At 38.9% G+C, this 25,205-nt stretch overlaps 1 protein-coding gene across 1 annotated transcript in view; it reads left to right on the top strand.

The window, feature by feature from the left end:
• SND1 (staphylococcal nuclease and tudor domain containing 1) overlaps positions 1–25,205 on the top strand; it is a 479,638-nt gene that overhangs the window by 57,882 nt on the left and 396,551 nt on the right. Inside the window, exon 10 of the mRNA XM_021002412.2 lies at positions 5,596–5,709. Coding sequence (XP_020858071.1) covers positions 5,596–5,709 — 114 coding nt within the window. The remainder of the gene's footprint in view (positions 1–5,595; positions 5,710–25,205) is intronic.

The following is a 25,205-nucleotide window of genomic DNA, read 5'->3' as shown; positions in this document are numbered from 1 at the left end:
TGAGATCACAATGGATTTGTGTTCAGAGGATTTTTATTGTTGGTAATAGCAGCTCCTTAGCAGCACTGCTGTCTCCCAGTAGTTTTAATTGTATGGTACCAAGTTCTGCAAATACTGGGGGGAAAAAACCTTCCAAAGGTGCCCTGTAACTGTTGATGACTTAGGGGCCTTGTAGTCTTTTGAGGAGCTGGTCAGAGGGTTTTCCCCAAGGCTTCCTTCTGAGAAGGCAAAACCTAGGTAAGAACATGTGTCTATGGTGCATGGGCATTGTTGGAACCTGCCTTGAGCAAGGTCTGATCCACATAGTTTGCTTAGGTGGCATTATTTCACGCAGAGTGAAATGCGCAGAGGAACTTGCCTTGTCGCTCTAGGTTAGCAAGGGAGCATGTTCCCTTCATACTGATCAGCTGGGACTTTTTCATTTTGCTGATTGTTGTTATTTCAGCTCATAGGGCCTGGAGTGTATGCTTTGGCTTCCCTGACATTCTTGCTGGATCCTGTGGATCTTGAGGTTTTTGTGGGCCTGACTAACATTCTTAGTGAAGTGGGAACACGTTTTAAAAATGGAGTTCCCTCAATGCTATGCCTTAGCTACATGAAGAGCTTGGTGCAGTTACAAAGTAATTAGAGGGTATGGTCCCTACTTATTTAAATGAGGTTACATTTTAAGGCTACATAAAGGTGATGGCTATGCCTGGGGCGTGGTCCAAAGAAAGGGGCTGTGGCTAGGTCTTTATGGTCACATTGCAGAAATCCTGCTTTAATATATTACTAGTCTCCTTTTCTGGCTCTGTTTATTTCCTGAGAATGGTCTCTAACTGAAACCCTGGACTAGCTTTTGCTGTTTTCTACTGGGATCGTGAAACATCAAAGACCTCTGCTTCTCTTGGTCTCATCCAGGCCTGTAGAATATAAATATAGCCTTTTCTAGGGTAGTGCTACTTGACAACATGACAGTGACATTCTAAGCACTAACTACTTTGATTTTGGTGGCATGACTTTCACCTGATGACCAGGAGATCAGGAAGCTGTTCAGGTTGGAACACTTTGCCTGTGTCATCACTAGAATCACTAGTGGCATGACTGGGGAGTTTTGCAGGTGAACTGGCTTCCCTATGGAAATGTCCAGAGTAGTGAGAGACTGGAATAGGAATTCATTGTTTCTAGTGTTTTGCCATTTAATTTTGCCTGGGTGCTGCCAATGGCTGTTGCCTTTGAAAATGGCTGGGTATTACTAAAGGCCTTAATCACAGGCAGGGTAGGTCAAAGATTGTTAGCTGTACCACATTTACCAGACCTGGGAAAGTGAAATTTGCCATGCTTCTGGACATGAGCATAATGGATAGCAGAATGGACACTTTTTGCCCCATCATTTCTGGGGCAGATGGGAGTGAAGAAGGGGCAGTGATCCAACATGAGGCCTCAGGGAACAGCAGTAGCAAGACCAGTAAACGCAGCCAGCAGCTGTGTTCACAGCAGCATCTGAGAGGGAATTATGTCACATCACATATTTAGTAGCACCATCAAAGTGATACTGTATTCTCGCTTTGAGAGTCACCTGTGGTATCTGTAGGATACCACGGTTGCCCTGTAAAGACTTAACCTGTATCCAGGCTATAGCCCCTTTGGTATTTCTGAGGACCCTTAGGAACTGGCTGTGGCTGGTTTTAGAATCTTTCTGGCTATGAAATATATGAGACCATTATTTCTTTTGCTGAGCCTCCAAGTATTGGAGACATTAGCCTTGAAAAAGACATTGAGCATTGCAGTGGTGTTCAGCAGATTGAGAATGCAATGAACAGGTATCCCTTAGGGTTCGGCCATCAGGGCCAGAGATTGCTAAAGCTTTGTTTCTGATACGAACCTTGCAGTGACTTGTGGTATCCCTTACCAAGTACAGTGTCATTGCTGAACTCTTCCAATTTGTTCTTTTTACAGCTAGAAATTAAGATTGGTTTTGGCGGGGGGCAGGAATTGCATTTATTTTGCATGTCTCATAGCTCCACTAGCGTCTTGCTCTGTAGCTTGGTATAGGTTGCCTGCTTTTGTGCCTCAGGGTAACTCTTGGCATGGTAGGGGAAAGCAGCAAGGGGTGATAATTGATCTTATAGCTTGTGGAGAGTGTGAGTGGTGTGGGTGAACTAAGATATTCTGATGAAAGGCACCATAAGTAGCAGTATTACTGCTATAAATATGATCTGTAATGATGGGAATGGTGCGGGCTTTGGTAGTTAAGTGGTCCTCTCTACATTACACTGACTACACAGTACATGACTATAACCAGTATTTTATTGCTTACTCCATGTCTCTGCTTAGAAGCTGCTTGTTCTCCTGACAGTAATGATACAATTTACAGGGAGAAAAAAAAGCTTCCACTCATATCCACCAAAGCCTCATCACCAGAAACCCAGACCTCATTTGGCTGGAAGCATCACAGTGTGCATCTTCTGAAGAGGAGGTTTCTAATCAGAGAGATGTTGAAAAGAGTCTGTTGCTGTGGCCTAACATTTAGAGCTCCAAGAATCTGTTTGCTGCTAAGCCAGTTTAGTGAGTGATGACTGGTAGCAACATAGGCACACCTTTCCTGACCTCTTGTGATCTTAAGCTGAAGGTTTGATCAGTATACACCACTTTACCTTCTGTTCTCCCCTCTTATTTAAATAACTGGGAAAGGTTAAAAAAAAAACTAGGTATTTTTAAGTGCTGATTGCAGGAGTATTCCTGCATTTTTTTTTCTTTTTTGGTGAGGCAGTTGGGGCTAAGAGACTTGCCCAGGGTCACACAGCTACTGAGTGTTTATGTCTAAGGCTGCATTTGAACTCAGTTCCTCCTGACTCCACGGCCAGTGCTTTATCCACTGCACCACCTAGCTGCCCCCTCTTCCTATATTTCTGGTAATTGATAGTTTAAGATTGTGGGCTATGTGAGTTTGTGACCTTTTCCCCCCTTGTACTTTTCTTGGGGAGGAAGGATCAATATTGCTTTTTTTTGAATATTCTGCCTAGAAGCTTGGCATCCTCAAGACTTTGCCTCTCATGTCTTCTGATTTTGCTTTTAATAAAGGTTTTTGAAGGATTCTCTGTGTAACCTTCACAGATAATCCACAATTGTTCTCTTATCATCTGTTACTCCCAATTCAGACTCTTTCTAGGGCCATTTTAAGAGATGAAGAGAGGCCATAATTATGCTCATTTACTAAGTGTCTGTTAAGTCCTTAGCTGCTGGGAGAGAGGCGAAGATAATTAACATATCATCCTTGTCACTATAGATTTTATAGTCTCAGAACTTAGAAAGAGAGAGGCAATTGATAGATAGCTGTGTGACCCTGGGTAAGTCATTTGATTTTCCTTTTCTCCAGTTTCCTCATTTATGAAGTGAGGGGGCCGGACTTGCTGTCCTCTCAGGTCTCCTGCAGCTTTAGATCTATATACACAAAGATGCAGCGAGTGCATCCTAGCTGTAATGTGAAGTTACAAGACCCTATGAAGGAATGAGCTTTTCTGATTGGGTGAATAGTGATAGCGGTGAGTGATGGTGTGGATTCAAGGAAGGCTTCATGGAGGGCTTAGCTGACAGGGGTGGGGAACTTGGGGCCTTGAGGCCACATGTGGCCTTCTGAGTTCTCAAGTGTGGCAGATTTGTTCTGTGAAGTTTGGATTCAGTCAAAGGCTGCAGATTCCCCACCCCTGGTTAGCGTCTGAGTGAGCTGGACCTTGAAGGTAGATATTCTAATATGTGGAGATTAGGGGGAGCAGTGGAAGCAAAAACTTGGAAATAAGGAAGCTTTGATTGCATGTAAGAGACCATAGGTGGTTTGGTTTGGCTCAGATACAACTGACACTAATGTGTTCTGTAGGGCTTTCCTGACTCTTTTTGTTCGTTATTGTTATGTGTCTGCACTTCTCTTCTCCAACGTTGGACAGTTGAGGAGATAGTGCACTGATCTTTTGCTTTCTTCTCAACCTTTTCTGTTTGCTAGGTGAGTCCTAAGATCTTCTGGTTTCATTGGGATTGTATATTGCAGTTTAGTAACATTTCAAGTCTCAAATTGACAGAAGCATAAAGAACATAAATTGAGGTTGTTTTCTTGGACTCTAATCCTTAGAATGGTCACCACTTCATATATTTACCCCCTTTAGAACTTAGTGGAAAAGAAAAGGGAGGAGGGCAGCAAGGTGGCATAGTGGGTAGAGCACTGTCCCTGAAGTTAGGAGGACCTGAATTCAAATCTGGCCTCAGACCAAACACTTGACACTTACTATCTGTGTGACCCTGGGCAAGTCACTTAACCCTAATTGCCTAAAAACAAAACAAAACAAAACAAAAAGAACTTAGTGGTTTGTGTTTTGTTTTTTTTGTCTAAGCAAGTTGTATGATTCTGGCTGGAGAGTTTTTTATGTTCAGCTTCCATGATTTTTAGAATTCTTAAAAAGCAGTTGGTAAGGGGCAGCTAGGTGGCACAGTGAATAGAGCACTGGCCTTGTGGTCAGGAGGACCTAAGTTCAAATCCCACCTAGATGTGTGACTCTGGGCAAGTCACTTAACCCCAAATGCCTCACTTAAACAAAACAAAACAAAACAAAGCATTTGGTAAAGCAGAAGTCTTTCATACTATAGTGGCTGATTTGGGGAGGTCATTAGATACTTTTTAATCTGCAATTCACTTGAGTTGTAGAGTGGGGAAAGCAGTCATATTGTATGTCTTTACCACACTTACCTATTCATCTAATTTTTTCTGACCCTCCGTTATATTCCTGGCCTTCTATCTATTCTGCCTCAGCTTGCTTCCACCACTTAGTGGCAATAATCCAGACACATCACTGCAATTGTCAATCCTGGCTAGCTTTCCATGGACTTCTACCTTACTCTCAGTCTGCTTTCTTTTCTCATTTGGCTTTGTTGTTTTATGGAGCCAACCACCTTCTATGTTCTACCTTATTAAAATCTCTCATTTGTTTTTCTATTGTCCTTACATTTTCTCATGCCGTAAGACCTTTACATTCTTAGTATGAGGTTGGATGACCCTCTTAAAAAGGATAAAGAGTTGGCCTGTTTGAAGAGTATGCAAATAAAAAAAGCTTCCCAGCCTCTGGGGTCTCATAAGGGGGTATATAATGAATGTGTTTTTCGGGCTGATGGGTTAGTTTGATGTCCTTTTTGGCCAAATGGACAGGCATCCAGTTTATCTTGTCCCATGGACAAAAGAATAGGACACTTTTGCAGTTCTGTAGAGTTGAGTGTATAGCTGAAACTGGTTTGTTCTGCTGCCTGGTGGCTCTAGGTAGGGCTTGAGAGAAATGTGTCAGAGTTTAGTTTTCCAGTTGTTAAGCCTTACAAATTATCTTGTACCATAGTTTAAAAAAAAGATTTTTCTTTGGGAGTGATAAGTTTTGTTGTTGGGGAAAATGTTAGTTGCTAATGAAATCTTGGTGGACTGATACATTTGGGATGGCCCTGTGAAAGATGTAAGTGGTAGGCTTTTGCAATTTACTCTGAGGTAACTGGCTTGGGATTAGCCTGGGTCTTTCCCTTAGTACTTCTGATACACTGGAACTATTGGAACAACACCTATCTCTCATATCTTCTTTCCCACAGGTGATGCAAGTGCTGAATGCTGATGCTATTGTTGTGAAACTGAACTCTGGTGACTACAAGACCATCCACCTGTCCAGCATCCGTCCCCCGAGACTGGAGGGAGAGAGCACACAGGTGAAAATGGGGAGGATGTCAGTCATGTTTAAAAAACTGTAGAGAAAAAGCAGGAAAATAACTGCACTGTGGGGGGCTCTATTTGAGAATGAAGAAGGGAAATCATTTTAGAATTCTGAATTCTGTGCCAGGCAAATACCTGCAACCATGTTTCTGTAACCTTTGGCTAGCCTCCAGTGCATACAACTCCACAACTTTACCTCATTTGGATGGGCAGTATTGGAGTCTTTATTTTCCTTTCTTTGTGTTTGCAGTCATCTTCAGTGGTTGGAGTGTAAAAGATGTTGAGGACATTTGATAATAAGTGTTCTTAACTATTTTATTCTGGAACTTGATGAGAGGATGGTCCCAACATCATTAGTATCAGTAGATGACTGGTTTCTTGGCACCATTTCTCATCGGTCAGCTTAATTTCACAGTTTCTAATTCTATTTTCTTGTTTCACCTGAAACGATTCCTGTCTCTTTTTTCATGGGTACATTCCCTTGCCAGCCTTTTATAAGTGATAGCTGTACAGATTATGCCTATACCTGTGAATATGAGGAAATACTCCCTCTTCCAAAGCAGGTTAGTACCTTCTTTTCAACTTAGAGTCCTAGGGAATTGTCTAGACTACAGTGATGAGAGGTGGCGGCCTGTCTAGAGTCACGTACCCAGAGTGTGGTAGAAATAGAGCTTGAATGCTGGTCCTCTGGGCTTCAGGGCCAGCTCTAGCCACTCATCACTATAGTCAGAGTAGAATGACATTTCTGTACCAGAGTTGAGTTTGAGGTTACAGCTGCTAAGCTGTTCAGACTCTTGTCAGATGTGCCACTTCTGCAAATCTGCCCTTTGGACCCAGACTCAAGGAGCTCATGAGTACTTTTTAGATAGCACCCATCTCTCTGCATTAGGAAAAGTGCTTGGTGTACGTGTGAGGTTGGACATAGCGTGACTTCATGGGTCATAGGTTACTTTATTACTTTTATTTTTGTCTTTTGATAACTAATGTATTAAACATTTTTGGTTGGGTCCAAAAATAGGTCCTTAATTAATGAGTGTTTGGACAGGTTTGAGAAGTTCAGTCCTGTCCTGTGAGGTGTTGGGTTTTTTTTTTAAAAAACGTAGTGTTTGTAGAATGCTTCTTCTCTAGACTTCTTTCTCTTTTATCTGTTTGTTCTAAAGGGAAGATTTGTTCCTCTAGAGTTCTGCAAGTAGACTTGTCTGTGCTTTTTACATGTTGAAATTCATGTCCTCTTAATTTTCTGTGAGATAATAGAGATAGCACATAAGGGTAAAATAAAAATACCATGATTGTCTTTTAAAACAGATTATGCATTAAAAACACATGCAAAATGAGTTCATTTGGATGTCTGGCCAATCAGTTCATTCTCTTTCTTTTTTTCTTCTTCACTAAAAGAGGCAATTTGGTACAGCAAACAGTACTTCAGTAAGGATGAGAATTTAAATGCCCCAAAGTCTGGAAATGCCAAACTAAGGTTCTCTTAGTAACTATAGCTCTGCCTCATTGCACAGAGTAAATATACATCTCCAGTTTTATCAGTGTTGAGAGTAATGCACAATTCTGTATCTCAGCCTTGCAGTGTTCCCACAGCAACCATGACTTTGAAATTCCCATAGTTTAACTTTCTGCTTGCATCATTGGCCAAAGTATTATTTAAAAGTAGATTTTGGAGTTGAATTTTAAGCAGTTTTCCAAAGTTGTGGTAGGTGTGGGGTGGCCAGAGGGCTCTTACAGTATGGGTGGGGTGGCAGCAAATTTTTTGCAGTAAGAATTTAGTTTTTGCCAGTGACCAAGTATCTCCTCCAAGGGTAAAAAGATTTGTTGCTCCTGGGTGAAGGATTGGTATGGATGTGGAATTTAGAATTGGATCTAGACTTTTCAGTAATCATTTCAGGTTCAGACCTTTAGTATTCTTTTTGGCTTGGGGAGTCAGTTTGACTTCTTTTTTTTCCTTCCCTTATGCTTATCTTCATGATACTGCTAACTCTCAGGAAAACACTTGGGTAATAGGATTGATGAATGCTTTTTTGTTCATTCCTTCATACAGCAGGGTGAAGAACAAAGTGGTTTGGGTTTTATTCATTCTATATTTTCTTCCCATTTCTTAAGTTCTGTTAGAATTCCATTAATTGTATAGTCCATTGTGATCTTTATTTGGTTGGAGGGTATGTGTGTGGGAGGCAAAGTTTTTTTATTCCTTTGCCTCAAATTATACAGATACCAAGTAGGACATTAGCCACACACACAAAAAATGTTGCCTAAGGGTATTCTTTCTTTCTCTTTTTCTGAAAAGGATGTTTTTGTGAGAGGTTTGTATGTACATATATCCACATATGTGTTTGTGGGGGGGAAGAGGGGTGTGTGTGTGTGTGTGTGTGTGTATGTGAGAGAGAGAGAGAGAGAGAGAGAGAGAGAGAGAGAGAGAGAGAGAGAGAGAGAGAGAGAGATAGTCCATTGAAGGAAGGATTTTCAATAAAACAGCATAATTGAAGGAACTGGTTTAATTTCAGGAAATCTCTATAATACTTAGATCCTTCATAGATACTTTGGATTTGGGTAACATCTGTTTAGATGTCTAGAAGCATACCAGGTTGGGGTTGGTTGTAGGATTTGTGTCCCATAAAGATTTTGGTCAGATGCTTCTGTTACAAGTATCTTTATTGATCTGTGATATTCACAAATTAGAAATAGAAGTAAAAGCTTCTTCATAGGGATCTTTAATCATTTTTCAATACAGTACTTAGTAAGTGCTTGTATTTTAGTGAGAGTGAGTTATTATGTGGAAGCAATGTTTCATTATTTGGAGATGTTAACTTTTTGGATCTTATATAGAAGATATGAAGACAGTCCTCTTGGTGACCTGAGTTTCAGTGCTTTAACAAAGACATCAGAGATATATGTAGTTGGTTTTATCCTGGTGTTTGGCACATGGAAACTTGTGTTAAGTCTCGGAAAAAGACTTCTGGTTTTTTTTTTTTTCCTGCAGTTGCCCTAAAGGATATTTCATATTGTGTAATCTTAGGACTTCCTAGTGAGCATTTGACTTAGACCTAGAACTGGAAAGCCCCATGCTTTATTGTAGCATTGGGCTTTGAGTGACATTTGAGTATTAATGACAGAGGAAATGTAGCTCCTAGGCATCTGATAAAGGAGCTAGTTGCTTCCCCAGTAAAATCCACTTTTGCAGTGTTATTGTATTTGGGAAAGATAGGCAAAATTGAAATTTGCCTTGAAATAGTTTTCATTTTACAGTTAAATTCTCTCCAAATTCTGATGTGTAGAAAGTCTACTTTCTTTTGTAATGCCATAATTTTATGTTAGGCCTCTCAGGTGTGTACCCTTTCCTTACCCCAGTTTGGGGCCCCAGAGAATGCAGATTAGAAGCCCAGAATCCGCCATCTTGAACAGCTTTTTTTTTTTCCTTTTCCGCTTTTATTGTTTTCCTCAATCGGTATTTTTAAAAATGTTAAAACATTAAAGTTGGGAGAGAGCTTAGGAATCATGTGATCCTGCCTTTCTCCCTGTTAAAATTTTTTTTGATATCTTCTATTTTTACATTACTTTTATTTTCAAATAGTTTTCTCCCCTCTTCTTTTCTCTGTGACCCATCCCTCATAACTGAATAAAAAAGAGGAAAAAAAAAGTTCATCAAAATGAACCAGTACATCAGCTGAGTCTGACAGTTTATGCAATGTTCTTTACCCATAGCTTTAGTCTCTTACCTCTCCAAAAAAGGGATGGAGGTGCATTTTTCCCATTTCTTCTCAGGAACCAAAGTTAGTTATTATAATTACACAGCATTTACTTTCGTATGGTTCCTTACCTCCATATTTTACAGGTCCAGAAAAGGGAAGTTAATAGCCCAAGCTCATTAACACATTGGTCAGTGAATGGTTGAGCCCTCTCCACGACTCTTTTCCTATGTTATCAATATATATTTTTTAAGTGCAGTGTTCTTTCTGATATACCAAGCTGTTATGTGATGTTGAGTTTTCTGAGACTATGCTGTAAGCCACATTCTCCTCCTTCTGTCTTCTTTGGTCACTTAGTCTTTGTACAGATCCACCTCTAGATTCTGCATGGTTGATTGCTGGAAAGCATGCTGGATTTGGTAGAAAAGTAGGAAGGTGGTATTTTTTAAGACCAAAATGCTACAAGATCACTTTTCCGCAAACCTTATTACTTTGCTCTTTTCTTTGTGCTCCATTTGTTTTGGGACGCTTGTTCCCCAGGTGTTACCCTACTGGGGTTTTTCTGTAAGCCTTTACTTTGTATAATAGAGCTGTAGTCACTAGCTTTTTATGAACATTTTTTTGATATTCCTGAAGGCTTTTGTCAGAAGCAGGGCAGTTTGGGTGCTAATAGCTACATCCATTGTATAGCTCCCTTTTCCACATAGCTCCAGGGTGCTTCCTATTCAGAAACAATTAAAAGCAGTTTTGAACCTATTCCCTTCAGTTTAGATTTTTAAAGGCAAACTGACTGATCCTATCCTCTTGGACTATAAAGCTATAGCCTTACTTGGCTGCTTCTGTCCCAGTCATGCACAAACAGTTTAAAGCTAGAGGACCAGAGTCTCTAAGTTATGTCAGGGGCAAACCAATAAACCCACTGACTATGATCTTTGGTGTGTGACTGGGAGCACAAGGCAAATAGCAAATTATAGAGGGACTGTAGCGTGGCACTAGGGACTTGGAGAAAAGCAAAGCCTCTTTGAAATGAATATGGCATTTTACCGGTTTCCAGGGGAGCGATTTTGAGACTGGAGCATTGTGATCAAAAGACTTTGAATATGTTAGAGCCCTGGCAGAGGCGTTCTGTACCAGCATCAGGTATGTTTGATGTAGGTATTTTAGAGAAGAGTGCTTGAAACCATCTGTGTTTGGATGACTTAAAAAATTGTTATGCGAAAGTAGTGGGTGGGTCTTTGCTCATCTAATGATGACCCTAACTTGTAGCTCTCCTCTCTTTTGGGAATAGTAGCTAAGGTTTAATCATTTAGAAAAGCAGGCAGATCTATTCCTGGGGTGAAGGTAGCCCAAGCCACAGGGGAAATGTTTAACTCCTTGTGGAGAGTTTGAATCACTTGGTACCTGGGGAGATGGCATGATTCTTTTGAGTGCATGTTCTGCTGCTGTTTCTAACCAAATTTGCAATTTACTCAAACTGTAAGCTTTTTGAGGGAAAGTAGCACTTGTTGGTTCTTTTCTTTTCATTTCTACTACCACCACCCTGTTTCAGATTCTCATACCTCTTTCTTGAACTATTGATGCCTAACTTCCCTGTCCTCTGGTCTGCTACCCTTGGAGGGATTCATCTTTCTTACTACCAGATTGTCTTAATCTATTTCTATTGGATTTGATTTCTTTTCTCTTTTTAAAACCATTTTCTTCCATGATGTTCTCCCAAGAGACCCGTGAGTGTGTCTGCTTCAGACATTGCATTTTCTATTCTCTGTATATTTATATTATATTTATGGGCAGGATGGTCAGACTCCTTCTTAGGTGTCTCTTATTCAATACTAATTTGCCTTTCCTAATCTAGCTTCATAAGTTAGTCCCTCCAACCATTTAATCAATACTATTATAATGCAACTTTGAATTCCTTCCAATTTATCTAAATCTTCCTGATTGTACTGATGTGCTCATGTGTCTCACCTCTACTTGTGAGCTACTTCAGTAATTCTCTGTCTCTTTGGGGATTTGGCAGCCTCACATATTTGGTATCATTTGGAGAGTTACTATGCTTGCTGTGTCTAGTTTACCACACTCTTGCCCTATTTCCCAATCACCCTTCTCCCTCCTCCTGACTTGAGGTAACTTTCATGTCACTATGTTAGTAACTTTCATGTCACTATGTTAGTACATTTGTTGTTATCTTACCCCATTTCAAGTTCATGGCAGTTTCCCTTGCCTGTGCTAACTAGAGCTGCATAAGCTTGTGTTTAGAGGCCCTGGAAGTAGCATTTGTGCTCCTGTTTATCTACTTTCTTTGTAATTGGATTATTTTGATGGTTGGATTGGCGCATAGCACCCCCCCCTTCTCCTCTTGATTGCTTCTTTGGGTATCTTGCCCTTCCCTACCCCTCCCTGAAATGTGTTTGTTGTTTTCCTCATAATGTATATTCCATTAGTTTACTGAAGATTAAGTTCAATTCACCAGAGGGGTTAATTTCAGGATTTTATGTGCTTTTGAAGATTGGTCCCCAATTGTCTTTCTTTTAATACCTCTCTTATTCAAGCTACTCTTAAGTAATTTTTCTAGCAGTTCAGGCATTTTGTTAGCTAATTCTCCTATAACTTCGTGTCTTTTTCTTTTTTTAAATTAAATAATTTGTTTTTAGTTTTCAGCATTCAAATTTTGAGTTCTAAATCCTTCCCCCCCACTTTCCCCTCTCCAAGACAGCATGCAGTCTCATATAGGCTATGCATATATGATTATGTTAAACATATTTCCACATTAGGCCTGACATAAAGAAGAATCTAAACCAAAGGGAAAATCCATGAGAAAGAAAACACTAAAAACAACAACAAAAAAGAAAAAATAGTATGCCTCAATCTGCATTCCAACTCCATAGTTCTTTCTCTGGTTGTGGATTTTCCATCATGATTCTTTTGGAATTGTCTTAGATCATTGCATTGCTCAGAAGAGTTAAGTCTAACAAAATCGGTTATCACACAGTGTTGCTGTTACTGTGTACAGTGTTCTCCTGATTCTGTTCACTTCACTTAGCATTAGTTTGTGCAAGTCTTTCCAGGTTTTCCTGAAATCTGCCTGCTCACCATTTCTTATAGAACAGTAGTATTCCATTACATTCATATACCACAACCTCTTCATCCATTCCTCCATTGATGGGCATCCCCACAATTTCCAATTCTTGGCCACCACAAAAAGAGCTGATATAAATGTTTTTTGTACATGTGGGTCCTTTTCCCTTTTTTATTATCTCTTTGGGATACAGAGCTATTACTGGATCAAAGGGTATGCAGAGTTTTATAGCCCTTTGGGCGTAGTTCTAAGTTGTTCTCCAGAATGGTTGGATCAGTTCACAACTCCACCAGCAATACATTAGCGTATAACCTTGCATCTTTCCCTTTCTCTCTTCATTTGTACTTCCACCCCCACCCCCACCCCAATTTATGGACTCTTTCACATAACCTTCTAACTCTTTGTCTTTAGTCCATTCTCCACATCATCATTAATCTTGTCAAAACATAATTTTGATCCTATCAGCCCCTGCCCAAAAACTTTAATGGTTCCAAATTAACTATTAAATAAAGTCTTCTTATTTTGGCATTCAAAGCCTTTCATGATTTGTCCCCAATTTACCATTTCATCTTCTCCTTCATGTACCTATGCTCCAGCCAAACCAGGCAACTTGCTCTTCTTTGGACATGCCTGGCATCTCTCTGCCTCAGCGTATATTGATTCCGTGCCTGAAATGTTCCTTCCCTGACAATTCCTACTTATTTCTCAAGGCCTGTCTCAAATACTGTCTGCTCCTTAGAGCCTCCTTCCTTGATCCTCAAGTGGCAATCCTCTCCCATCTCTAAATCGTCACAGTGTACTTTATATTATGGGTATGTAGGCTTATCTTCTTCAAAATCAGTAAGGGCAGGGATTCAATCTTATTCATCTATTTTCATGACAATTTCTGGCAGAGTATCTTACACCCATTAGATACTTGATAAATATTTGTTGAATGAATAATTTCAACTGAATTTTGAAATTTGGAGATTTAGTTTTTACCATTTTCAGACTTGTGGCTGTCAGATTTTCATTACTTGAAAAAAGTAGTTATCCCTTGACATTCACAGGGATTAGGGGTGGAGAACCCCTGAAAGAATGTGAAATCAGGAATAACTCTAGGCCCCACCCTAAACCTTTGAATAACCATTTTGATTATATTTACCTACAAAGCAAGTAAAACAACACACTGCACCCATAAAAAAAGTTGCAGTTTCTACGAGCAAGAGATTAATATCTCCCACACTATGCAGGGTCTTTGCAGTCTCCAGTGTAGCTGCAGCAATTGCTTCATGGATTTCCTTCTCCTAAGAAAAGCCCAAGATACAAAGATCATTGGGGCGAAAGTCACATGACTGAGTCTGGATGGCAGAGAGGTAAAGCAGAGGCATCCCAAAGAGATGGCAGTGTAGTTCTTTTGGGCACTGGAACGTTTAACAAAATTTAATTGTTTGTAATAAATTTATGTATGTATACTTATGGTAGTGAATGATAAAATAGATTAATAATGTAGTATTTATGCATTTATGAGTTACCTTTTTTAAATTTTCTTTACATACAAGTGTTGTCTGTGATTTTCTGCAGTGTGCCGCAAATCTCCAAAAATTCCCATTTAGTTGTTGATGTCCAGCCATAAATAACCAAAACCAGGAATGTGAAACTCATGAATGTTGAGGGATGACTGTACATTAAAAAACCTTCTCCTTATATTGATACTTATTTTTCAGGTGACATAATGATATTTATTTTCTAGGTCAGCTACTTTTTCATACTTTTGAGAGTTAAAGTTGTATATTTGATTCATGTTTCGCTGCATTGGACATGTAACAAAAGTAAACAGGAGTATCCCTTCTGCCAGTAGCATCTGTCGGATCTTGGTAGGTAGGTGGTGCCACGGTGGTTGGGCCTGGAGTCTGGAAAACTCTACAAGTACAAAGAATAAAACAGTTCCTCTTTACACTATGTTTACATTCTAATGAGTTATATAAATGTCTGCTATTATTATTTCTCTAACCTTTTTCCTCTTAATCTTCTACAGTAGCAACAATGAAGGAATAAAAGTCTCTATTCTCTTCTGAATGAGAGAGCTAAATGATAGCTCTTTTTGCTTATATTGGCCATTGGGATGGCCTGAATTAGCAGGCTAAGAGAGGAAGAGATTTGGTATTCTTTAAAAATTTATTTTATTTTTCATTCCTCATGTGAGGAGAAGTTTGTTTGAGCTCTTTGCTCTTCCTTTTAGTATATACTATTTACTTCAGGAAAGAGTCCAATGGTTTTTTTCCTCTTCTGTTTAAGGGTAGTTATGTCTTTCCTGCATTTGCTAAATTGCTGTGATAAGCCTGCTTCCTCTTTCCCAGCACTTCCTGCTACCTTACTTTTATCTTTTCTCACCTCTCTTCTTAGTGTTCCTTCCCCATGGCTCTTTCAGACTTCTGTTTACATATTCAGTTCAATTCAACAAACATTTATTAAGTACCCACTTTGTGCCAGGCACTGTACCAAGCTGTGCTGGGGATACAAAAAGAGGTAAAAGATAGCCCCTGCCCTCAAGCAGCTTACAATCTAAAATATAAGTGATTTTTTTGGCAAACCGTTATGCTGTTTTAATTTGTAACACTTTTTGTGGCCATTATTATTAGATAACTGTAAAATACAGAGTGTTCCAAAAGTCCTAGTGCAGTTTTAAGCTATTAAGTCTTAAATTTCACTAAGATTTTTGGGACCCCTGTACAATGATTGGAGAAGAGTTAGCAGTGCTTTATTAGAGAACTTTGTCTTCATCCTACAAGATACAAATTGATCAGAAGGTACCAGATATAATAGATAGGAACTGATAAACTAAAAAATTGAGTGCAGTAAAATCCCACATCCTATCATCTCCTGACCTCATCAAATATAAAGAAATGAATTTTGAGTTTTGAAACTGATGCTGTTTAATATCTTGTGTCTCTGTTAAGTAATATGACGTAATGTATTTAGTTAAGAATTTCTTCTTTCATTTCCCATCTCACTTCCCCAGGTCCATATGCTGTTCTAGACAATGTAATTTTGCTGTGTCATGATCTGAAAAGGATTTAATATTTCTGCCTTTCTGCATTGGATTGTGAGGTTTTTATGCCCTAGTACATGGTCAGTTTTTGTGTATGTGCCAAGTACTGCTGAGGAAAAGGTATATACCTTTCTAACCCCATTCAGTTTTCTCCAGAGTTCTACCATGTCTAACTTTTCTAATATTCTGTTCATCTCCTTAACTTCTTTCTTGTTTATTTTGTGGTTAGATTCACCTAGTTCAGAGAGAGGGAGATTGAAGTCCCCCAGCAGTATACTTTTGCTGTCTATTTCTTCCTGTAACTTCCTGACTTCTCGTCTAAGAATTTGGAAGCTATACCACTTAGTGCATATATGTTTAGTAATGATATTACTTCATTGTCTGTGGTGCCTTTTAGTAGGATGTAGTTTCCTTCCTTATCTCTTTTGATGAGATCTATTTTTGCTTTTGCTTTGTCTGATATCAGGATTGCTATACCTGGTGTTTTTTACTTCAGCTGAAGCATAATATATTCTACTCCAGCCTTTTACCTTTACCCTGTGTGTGTCCCTTTGTTTTGAATGTGTTCCCTGTAAACAACGTATTATAGATTTATGGTTTTTAATCCATTTTGCTATCCACTTCCATTTTATGGGTGAGTTTATCCCATTCACGTTCACAGTTATGATTGCTATCTATGTCTTTCTCTCCATCCTATTTCCCCACTGTTTTATGCTTTTCTTTTTCCTCTCTCCCTTTCCCTCCTCACTAGTGTTTTGCTTTTGATCACCACCTCCCTTAGTTCCACCTCCCTTTTATTAGCCCCTTCCCTTTTCTTCCCCTTTACCCTTACTACTTCTTCCCTCCCTTCTATTCCACCTCCCTTTTCTTTCCCCTTTTCCGTCCTACTGCCTAGAGGGCAAGTTAGATTTCTATACCTAACTGATTATGTTATTGCCTCCCTGAGCCAAATCTGATGAGAGTAAGGTTCAAACAATGTTCCTCTCCCTCCCTTCTTTTCCTCTACTGTAATTGGTTTTTGTGCCTTTTCCTGTAACGTAATTTACCCTTTAGACAGTGCAATTTTGGGTGTATTGAGTTAAAATGTAGATGCTTTCCTTTTTTTCCCCTTAGTTGATAAATTGGATGACTGGCCAAATTAGAGCCAACTTATTTGCTTTAGCTGACTTCCCTGTATAGTCTGTTTATCTTACCTCATTCAAGAGTTGGTAACTTGAACAATCTTTTCTGAGTAGTCTTGATTGGTGATGACTATTTATAGTCCCTTATGGAAATGTGTCGCTTTCTTCCTCATTCTCCCCTCATTTTACCTGTTTGAGATTATTCCCTCTTGCATGCTGGTTGCAAAAACCTGGTAATTTTTTCTTGTATGGGGTTAGGGAAAGTGAATTAGTTATTCCTAATGTTAGAGAAATCACCTATATTACTGACTTGTAGAGGATATTGGAAAAGGCTTATTTTATCCATTATTACCTACTTATTTCAGGTTTAGTCAGATAGAATGGGGCTTGGTTGCTTAGAGCTTTCCCTTTTAGACTAATCTCCGCTTGTCTGTTCTATATTTTGGCTTCTATAGCCCCTTTGATTTGAATTTAGGTTTTTCTTTTTTTAACCAGGCATGGATTTTCTTGGACAGCCAAATTATAGCTGTTTGTTAATGGAATTTTATGTTCTGGAAAACCACATTTGCACAATTTAAGCAAGACCAATCTCCCTTTGCTCCCAGAATTTATCTAAATTGATATCTTAATTAGTAAAGCTCTAAATATGCAACACAGACACCAATTTTAAGAATACAATTCACTGCCTGCCAGTATAAGGTTTGGTTCTAAATAAGCAACTGAATTTGTGAATGCATATTTTAAGCCTACACTTGAGCAATGATATAGTGTTCCTGTCTGTGTCTTTGTGTGTGAGGTCTAAATTTAAAGTTGGGAGTAAGTCATAGTGGAACCAAATCGAATACTCTCACTGGGCCTGCGTTTGAATAATTCAGTGGAGAGGCTGCATAGTATCTTTGGGGGAGGAGCCCAAACTGGATTAGGAGATTTAGAGATATATCTGATAACTCCTTAGGTAAAGTACTTTGGTTTTGGTCCTTGGTTCTCCAATTTTTTAAATGAAAGGGATGGAACTAAATTAGAGATTCTTAGCCTGGAGTCTGTGAACTTTTTTTTTTTAATATTTTGTTAACTATTTTGATATAATTGCTTTCCTGTATCATTCTGTGTGTATATTTTATAAATTTAAAAACATTATTTTGAGGAGTCCATAGATTTCATTAGACTGCTAATACCTAAAAGGAATCTAGGGCTAGATGATCTCTAGAAAGCCCTTACAGTACCAGTTGATATAGAAAATACAGTATTTCTAGGCAGATGAAGTTATAGATACCTTCTGTTGAAGACTAAATCTCCAGAAAGAAGAGTTGTGAATTTGATATTTGTCCCTGCTGTTACAGTTTTCTTTCTTTATTCTCAGAATTATTTTATAAAACCTATAAAATGGAAATAGATTACAAAGTAAACCAATTATATTGAAATAAAGATGCAAATTTTTTTTTTTACATCCAAGTATGCCCCCTAAATCTAACCACAGACTGCTTGAGAATCTGTAGACCTCAGGGTTAGAGCCACTGCCCTCGTGGAATGCCATTTCTGGTAGACTAGTGCTCATTGATCATACCTAAGAACTGAGGTTTTGCTAAGGTGGCCTTATTTAGCCTCTGAGGCATTACTCTTTTGATCACTGGCTCAGAGGTACTAATGTCCCTACTATTTCCTGCAATAGCAGAAATGGAATGTTTTTCCTACAGGTCTTCTAGCCAAGTAGTACCTTGACTTGTCCTTAGCTTTGAGAGTCTCTCAAGGATTGCTGTGAAAAGGGATAGGAGAGCTGAGCTATGCCTCGAGAAATCCACCTGCTTCAGATAACAGTTATCGAGAGACCAGTTGTATCCCTTAGGGTTTATCACAGACTATTGAGGCAAATGTTTTGCTTGTGGGGGCCTTGTCATTCACTGTTTTCAGGGTGAATTTATTTCTGTGCAGCAAAGTAAAGGGCTTATGGAATATTGCCTTGTTGTGTCTGTGTTCACATCCCATGAACCTCTGTACTAACTGAATTTTCTGCCTATAGGACAGGGAAAAGAACAAACGCAGAGTTGGCCTTTGCCTCTAGCGTGTGCAAGCAACTCTCTGGCATAGGGTCATGGCATGTTACTAGAGGAGTGTGTGGACTAAAGCATTCATAATGGCAATTTTGGAGCATTTGGTGGATAAAAGGGCTTCAAGTACTGTCAGACTAGCCTATAGGGCTTTCTGTCAACTAGAAATCTGTGTTAACCCAAACTGGTGCACACCTGCAGTACAATGATAGTTGATGTTCATAATGAGTACTTTAAGATCCTGAAGTGCTTCTTGAATCATCAAAGAAACATTAAATTGTGCATTTTATTGTACTCTAATTGGTGATCTGTGTGTGGTGTTATAAGAAGAGAAAAGGGCCTCCATATTTGGGATGGGCTTAATGGCAGCTGTGCTTTCTACCTCTGCTGTAGGGTCCAGTCCTCAGGTTTTCAGGTTCAGTAAACACTGTTCTGTCTGTTGGTGTACAGATGATCAGGCCCTGTTGAATTGATTCACACTAATAGAACTCAAAGGGATCTGATCTGTAAACTGGCATATTGATTTATTCTTTTTAAACTGAGGTCAGGGACAGAGAATAAACTTAGGGGAACTGTGGCTGTTTCGCAAAGAAAGCATCAGATGAGGGCTAGAGTGGGATGAAGTTTATAGGCCCCAGTTCGAATATAGGCTGTGCCATTAAGTTGCGTGACCGGGGGGCAATGCCCTTAAAGTCTCTGAACCTCATGTTTCTTGTCCTTACAGTATAGGAAATGGACTTGATGATCTCTAAGATCCCTTTCACTTCTAATATTCTGTGACCCAGTGACTATACAATAAGAAAAATATGACTACCAAGCAGACTGGAATGTTTACTTTAGTCAGTCAGTGCATTGTAGAGAAACTTATCTGGAAAACCAAATTAGGATCAGAAGGTATTTCAATAAATGTGGAGTCTGAGTAAATGGAGTTAGATGATCATCCTAAATATTTTAATCTGACTGTGGTAGTTTGGGGATCTAGCCTTTTTCACTAAACAGACATATGTGCCAGAATTTTTGCATCACTGGGGTGGAACCCATTGACTTCAGGGTCATTAGTATCCTCTGCAAGCTGATATTTTTCAAAATTCCTGTTGACCAATCAGTTGGTCCTTATAATTATATTACCTTGCTCATTTCAAATTTTTCAGATTTAAATTGTTCACTGCTGTCTTGGCCATGGTGAGCTCAAATAGGTTCCAGTGCATTACAATCAAGAATTGAATAGGAGAGGTTGGGATAAAGGATGAAATCAAAGAAATATTTAAAAAGAAGATGGGCTGGTTGCCTAGTAATAACTTAAGGACAATTGATGTTTTCCAGTGTAGATGGTACTGAAAGAAGGCCTATAGCACATTATGTTGGAACTGTTTGTGAACTTATGGGAATATGTAGGCAGAAGGACAGGCATGGATGAGGCATGATTTACACCTGACCTAGAAGAAGGAAGTGACATTAATTCTTATGTTAGAAAGGGAGCACTCAGGTCTGAGACTTGCTATGATAGTATAACGTGTTATGAGACACATCAGTATTCATAAAAGGGGCAGATCATAGCCCTGCTAGTTAATCCTAATTGCTCGGTTCCTAAATCTGTTTGAAGCAGCTTGTGACCTAGCACCTTAGTGTTGTCATGTCATAGTATTTTTTTCATTTCGCTGAAGCAGCAATGACTACCATATGTTCACATCAGCGATACTAGTATAAAACATATGCTCTATTCAAGTCACTGAATAGCAGCAGTCTGGTATTAGGGCTTTTCTGAGTAAGTTCATAAATGGGGATTGATTTTCTGTGGGCTTCTTTCTCTAGTTTGGGAACTTTTACCATTGATTTCTTTGACCTTGAGTGGTCTAGGGCAGTGATGTCATATTAAAATAGAAATGGATCCTTAGCCAGGGGCATATTGACTTAGAAAATCACAAATTACTAATATCTATGTTGTATTATATTTTTATTTATTTTATTAAACAGTTCCCAATTACATGTTAGTCTGGTTCAACTCTCTTGGGAGTTTTGGCCTCTAGTTTGACATCTCTGGTCTAGTGCATAGGGAAAATGTAAATCTTTAAGAGTAACTACAGTAAGAGCCCACATAATTTCAATTTTTGGAGTGCATAATCAATATCTTGAAGGATGGTTGGATGCCAGTAGGCAGCCATTAACCAATTCAGAGCCTTCTTATAATGGACTGCCTGGGGTTCATACCACTTAGCAATAAAGCTGCCCAGCCGATTTCAGTTTGATTATTGAGGAAAGCCTCATGTAGAGTATGTTATAGTAACCTAACAAGGAAGTTACAAAAGTATACTCAATGATGATATCCTTTCTGTTAAGCTTGTTATGTCAGCTTCTGTCATATTCTCAGGTTTTCTGTATAAGAACGTATATCCTGTTTTTCTTGGGTAGATAGTTGTACAGCACAGTGGATAGAGTGTGTAACTTAGCTTGAATCCTGCCTCACATGCTTACTGGCTTTGTGACCCTGAGCTAGTCATTCAACCTTTCTGTATCTCAGTTTCTTCATCTGTAAAATGGGGATGATAATAGCACAGACCTCGCAGTTGCTGTGAAGTGTTCTGCAAACCTTAAATTTTATCATCACCATCATCATCATCATTATTATTGAAACTGCTTGTAAGAGGTGCTTTGCTGTTTGTTTTTTATTGACATATTTTGTTTTTATATCACCTTTATTATCACCAAGAAAAAAAAAGAGGAAAGAAAGGCAGTCCAATAAAACTAATCCACTTATCAGTCAAATAAAAAAAACACAGATAGTATTGCATACCCAAAGTTTTCCACTTATGCAAAGAAATGAGGGAGCTGTACTCTCATATGCAGCGAGGTGATGCAGCGCATAGAGTGCTGGGCCTGGTATAAAGAAGTCCTGAGTTCATTTCTGGCCTCTTATATTCACTAGCACATCACTTAACTTCTGTTTGCCTCAGTTTCCTCATCTATAAAATGGGGATAATAATAGTACCTACCTCCCAGAGTTAATGTGAGGATCAAATGAGATAATCATTGTAAAGCACACAGCACAGTGCCTGGCACATAGCAAGTACTATATAAATGTTAGTTGTTGTTACTGTTGTTATTATTATTTGGGGCAAATCTTGATTGTTGTAATTACACAATGTTCAGTTTCAATTTTGTTGTTGCTTTCTCCTTTTACTTTGTTGTGGTCATTATGTATATGTTGTTTTCCTGTTTCTGCTTTTTTCACTTATATCAGTTTATAGAACTCTTCCCATCCTTCTCTGTATTCTTCATTTTCATTGGTTTTCATGGCACAGTAATATTCCTTCACATTCATATGCCACAGTTTGTTTAGCCATTTCCTAATCCATAGACATCTACTAAATTTCCAGCTCTTTCCTACTACAAAAAATGCTGTTATAAATACTTTATTGTACTTTGGACCTTTTTATCTTTGACCTTGCTGGGGTATATTTCTGGCAGGGCATAATCCTACTATATTTCTAGCAGCATTGTCTCTGATTTAGAGCATATGCACATTTATGTTACTTCCTTAGCATAAGTTCCAAATTTTTCTTCAAATTGGATGGACCAGTTCAAAACTGCAGGTGCCTTGTTCTGACATACTTGGCTTGTATTCTCACCTCCCTTGCTCCTTTACACCACCTAGTAAGTATCTTACGAATATCTTTTTGAACTCAGGTGGTAGTTTTCATTCTAAAAGCAGTTGGATAAGGACTGGTTGGGCTCATACTGTTAAGGTTTCTCTTTAAGGTCAGATTCTTGTCTATGAGAACCCCATTATGATAAACATCACATTTCTGTTGCACTTGGCATAAAACTTGATTACATGTGACTAGTTATTTTTAATTTATACATCTTTTCTCCATGACAACTATATTGCAAGTTTCTTCAGGATAGGGGCTATGTCTTCTATGTTCTATATTCCCTGTGACCTTAATAGTTTTCTGGAAGGTGCTTCTTTTCTTTTGGAGAGATTGTGAAAGACAGTAAGAAGATCTTACACTGTGCGTCTCTATGCAATAAGCTATGCATATGTGCTCCTTAACCACCTCCCCACAACCCCATGCCCTCTCTTTTAAGCTATCATATATTTAACTACTTGGTATTTATTGTTCTTTATTTTCTAAATATTGATGCTGTATATATTTACATGTATTTTTTTTTCTTCCTCCTTACAATGTAAGCTCTTTGTGAATAGGGATTGTTTCATTCTTTGTACTTGTATCCCCAGGACTAAGCACAGGAAATGCAGTAGCAGTGATAGTGGTTATTAGCAGGAATTTAGGCAGAAGTAGCCAGAGAAGGGGAAGCAGAAATCTTCTTCCCTTATCATAGATTTAAAGTCCCAATCCCTAATGCTGATGTTGAGTGCCAAGAATTTGTCTTTTCTTTTTAATCTGCCATGACTTTGTCTCATCTTTCTACCCAGTACTAAATTGAAGGTGCCTGCTCTTTTCTCCCTCTCTCTTTCTTTTAGCTGAATTCAACTTAGAAAATATTTGAGGTTATTGATAATTGGATCATTTGTTCTTTTTGGTTCTGTCCTTTTGAGACTGTGACGGTACAGATGTCTATCAGCAGTGGCAAAGTGAGGAAGGGAGTGGTAATAGAAAGGTGAATATCCAATGAAGGATGCTGTATAGAGTGGCTGTGTCCTTCCCTGTTGGTTCAGTAGAAGAAATTAGTATCTTGGCCATTTTAAAAAGTAATTTTAGCCCATAGAATCCCTGACACACTTGAACGACTTTTGGAAAGTATAATATTTTACCCAAACCCCATTAAATGTTAGCACTCTTTCTCTATTCCCTTTACTGTCCTTTTACTGATTATAGAGATATTTATGTGGACCTAGAAGGCTGACTTATTTATTTATTTTCATTTTTCAATAACTTGGTTTTCCCTAGTGCCAGGTGCTTTCTAAGACTCAAGCACTTCACAATGATTTCTTTGGTGATAATCATCTGCACTTTGCTGGCCTCTTTCCTCAAGGGATCCCTTTGTGCTCTCCAGGCATTAATTCCACTGTTCATACCAGAAAACTGTACTACCAAGGTTCAGTGTAACTGACCCTGAGGTCATAGGGCAAATCAGTGGATGGGACCGTGGAGTCTTACACCTGACCCCCTTGAAAGGCAGTAAAAGAGATGCACACAAGGAAATGGCACAGGCCAGCTTGGTGCTGATGCAGGGACTTCTGGCAGCATTTTTGCTACTATAGGTTAGATGTCTAGGTGTTGTAACTTACAGGATATAAGCATCCTCAAGAGAGGGTGCTTAAGAAGTGAAATTGACTGTACTGTGGTAGGGAAGGCAAGGCATGGTCCTTGACATTTGACTCTGGAAATGAGTAGCAGACTTAGGGACTGAGTTCTTAATTAGTGGTCAGAAATGACTAACCAGAAGGGAGGCAGGCATCACAGAGCAATTCAGTGGGAAGCTAGATCTAGGCTTTGCATTTCCTTATCCTTTGATACCGCTTTATCAGAATGCAGCAGTTGTGTATCTGCATGGCAGGCTTCCTCTTGGTAAATCTGTGTTCAGGCTGCTTTCCATAATGAAATTCTTCCTGTTGTCCATAAGCATGTGTCTCGGGTGTTGTTGTAGGGTTTAGGGCAAAAGCAGGCTCCTCTGATGTCTTTTCTGCTTTTAGGGGAGCTGGCTACAATTGTTTGTGATTGACATGTACTTAGTTTGTAGGGGCCATCTCTCTTTCGGTCAGTAGCTTGTCTGGTAGGAGAGGTTAAAAAAAATAACCTTACTTCTCAAGCAAGTACTTTGTTTAAAAAATGTATTTGTTTTTTATTTGTTAATTTGGAGCCATAGAGGGAAAAACACACAGCTTACAGTGCAATAAAAGATTAATGAGAAACAAAGCCATGAACTCATCAGTGTCTCATCTCTACTAAATTACAGCTACAAAGATCACAGTTACTCATCTGTGTATCACATATCACAGCTGATTATTGCTGGCTTTGGATCTGACTCTTCAGAAACCCTGCTCAATCAGCACAGCAGCATTGTAAAAATGTTAAGTGCCGATGGATTAATTTTTAATGCATACTGAATATATGTGGTAGAAAATGTGTGGTTGTATTTGGGGGTGAGGGAATAGATTTGTAAGTGACTAAACCTAACCTAGGATCCATCATCAGTTTTTAATAAATATTTTGGTATTATTAAGCCTCTACTTTTCTGGTTTTAAATTATTCTTTTTTTCCCCCTTTCTTCATTTTCCTTCCCCTTGCCCCCAACAACAACAAACAACAACAACAACAACAACAACAACAACAACAACAACAATAACAAAAATGTACCACATACTTGCTTTTCTAGTAGAAATGACGTGATTGGGCCACCCGTTTTATAATCTGCCTTGAGGTATTATTGTTTCTTGTAAGTCAAATTAGAGTCATTGGGAAACAGTGTGACATCTGACCAGTTTGATACCAGGCAGTTCTGATAGGGTTGTGCTGTCTGCCTCAGAGGGCAAGTCCAGGAATGGAAATTTGTGGTAAGGCAAG

Source organism: Phascolarctos cinereus, unplaced genomic scaffold (genome assembly GCF_003287225.1).
Source record: "Phascolarctos cinereus isolate Bilbo 61053 unplaced genomic scaffold, phaCin_HiC Scaffold_1;HRSCAF=81, whole genome shotgun sequence".
Classification (NCBI taxonomy): domain Eukaryota; kingdom Metazoa; phylum Chordata; class Mammalia; order Diprotodontia; family Phascolarctidae; genus Phascolarctos; species Phascolarctos cinereus.
This window is presented reverse-complemented; position numbering and strand designations above follow the sequence as displayed.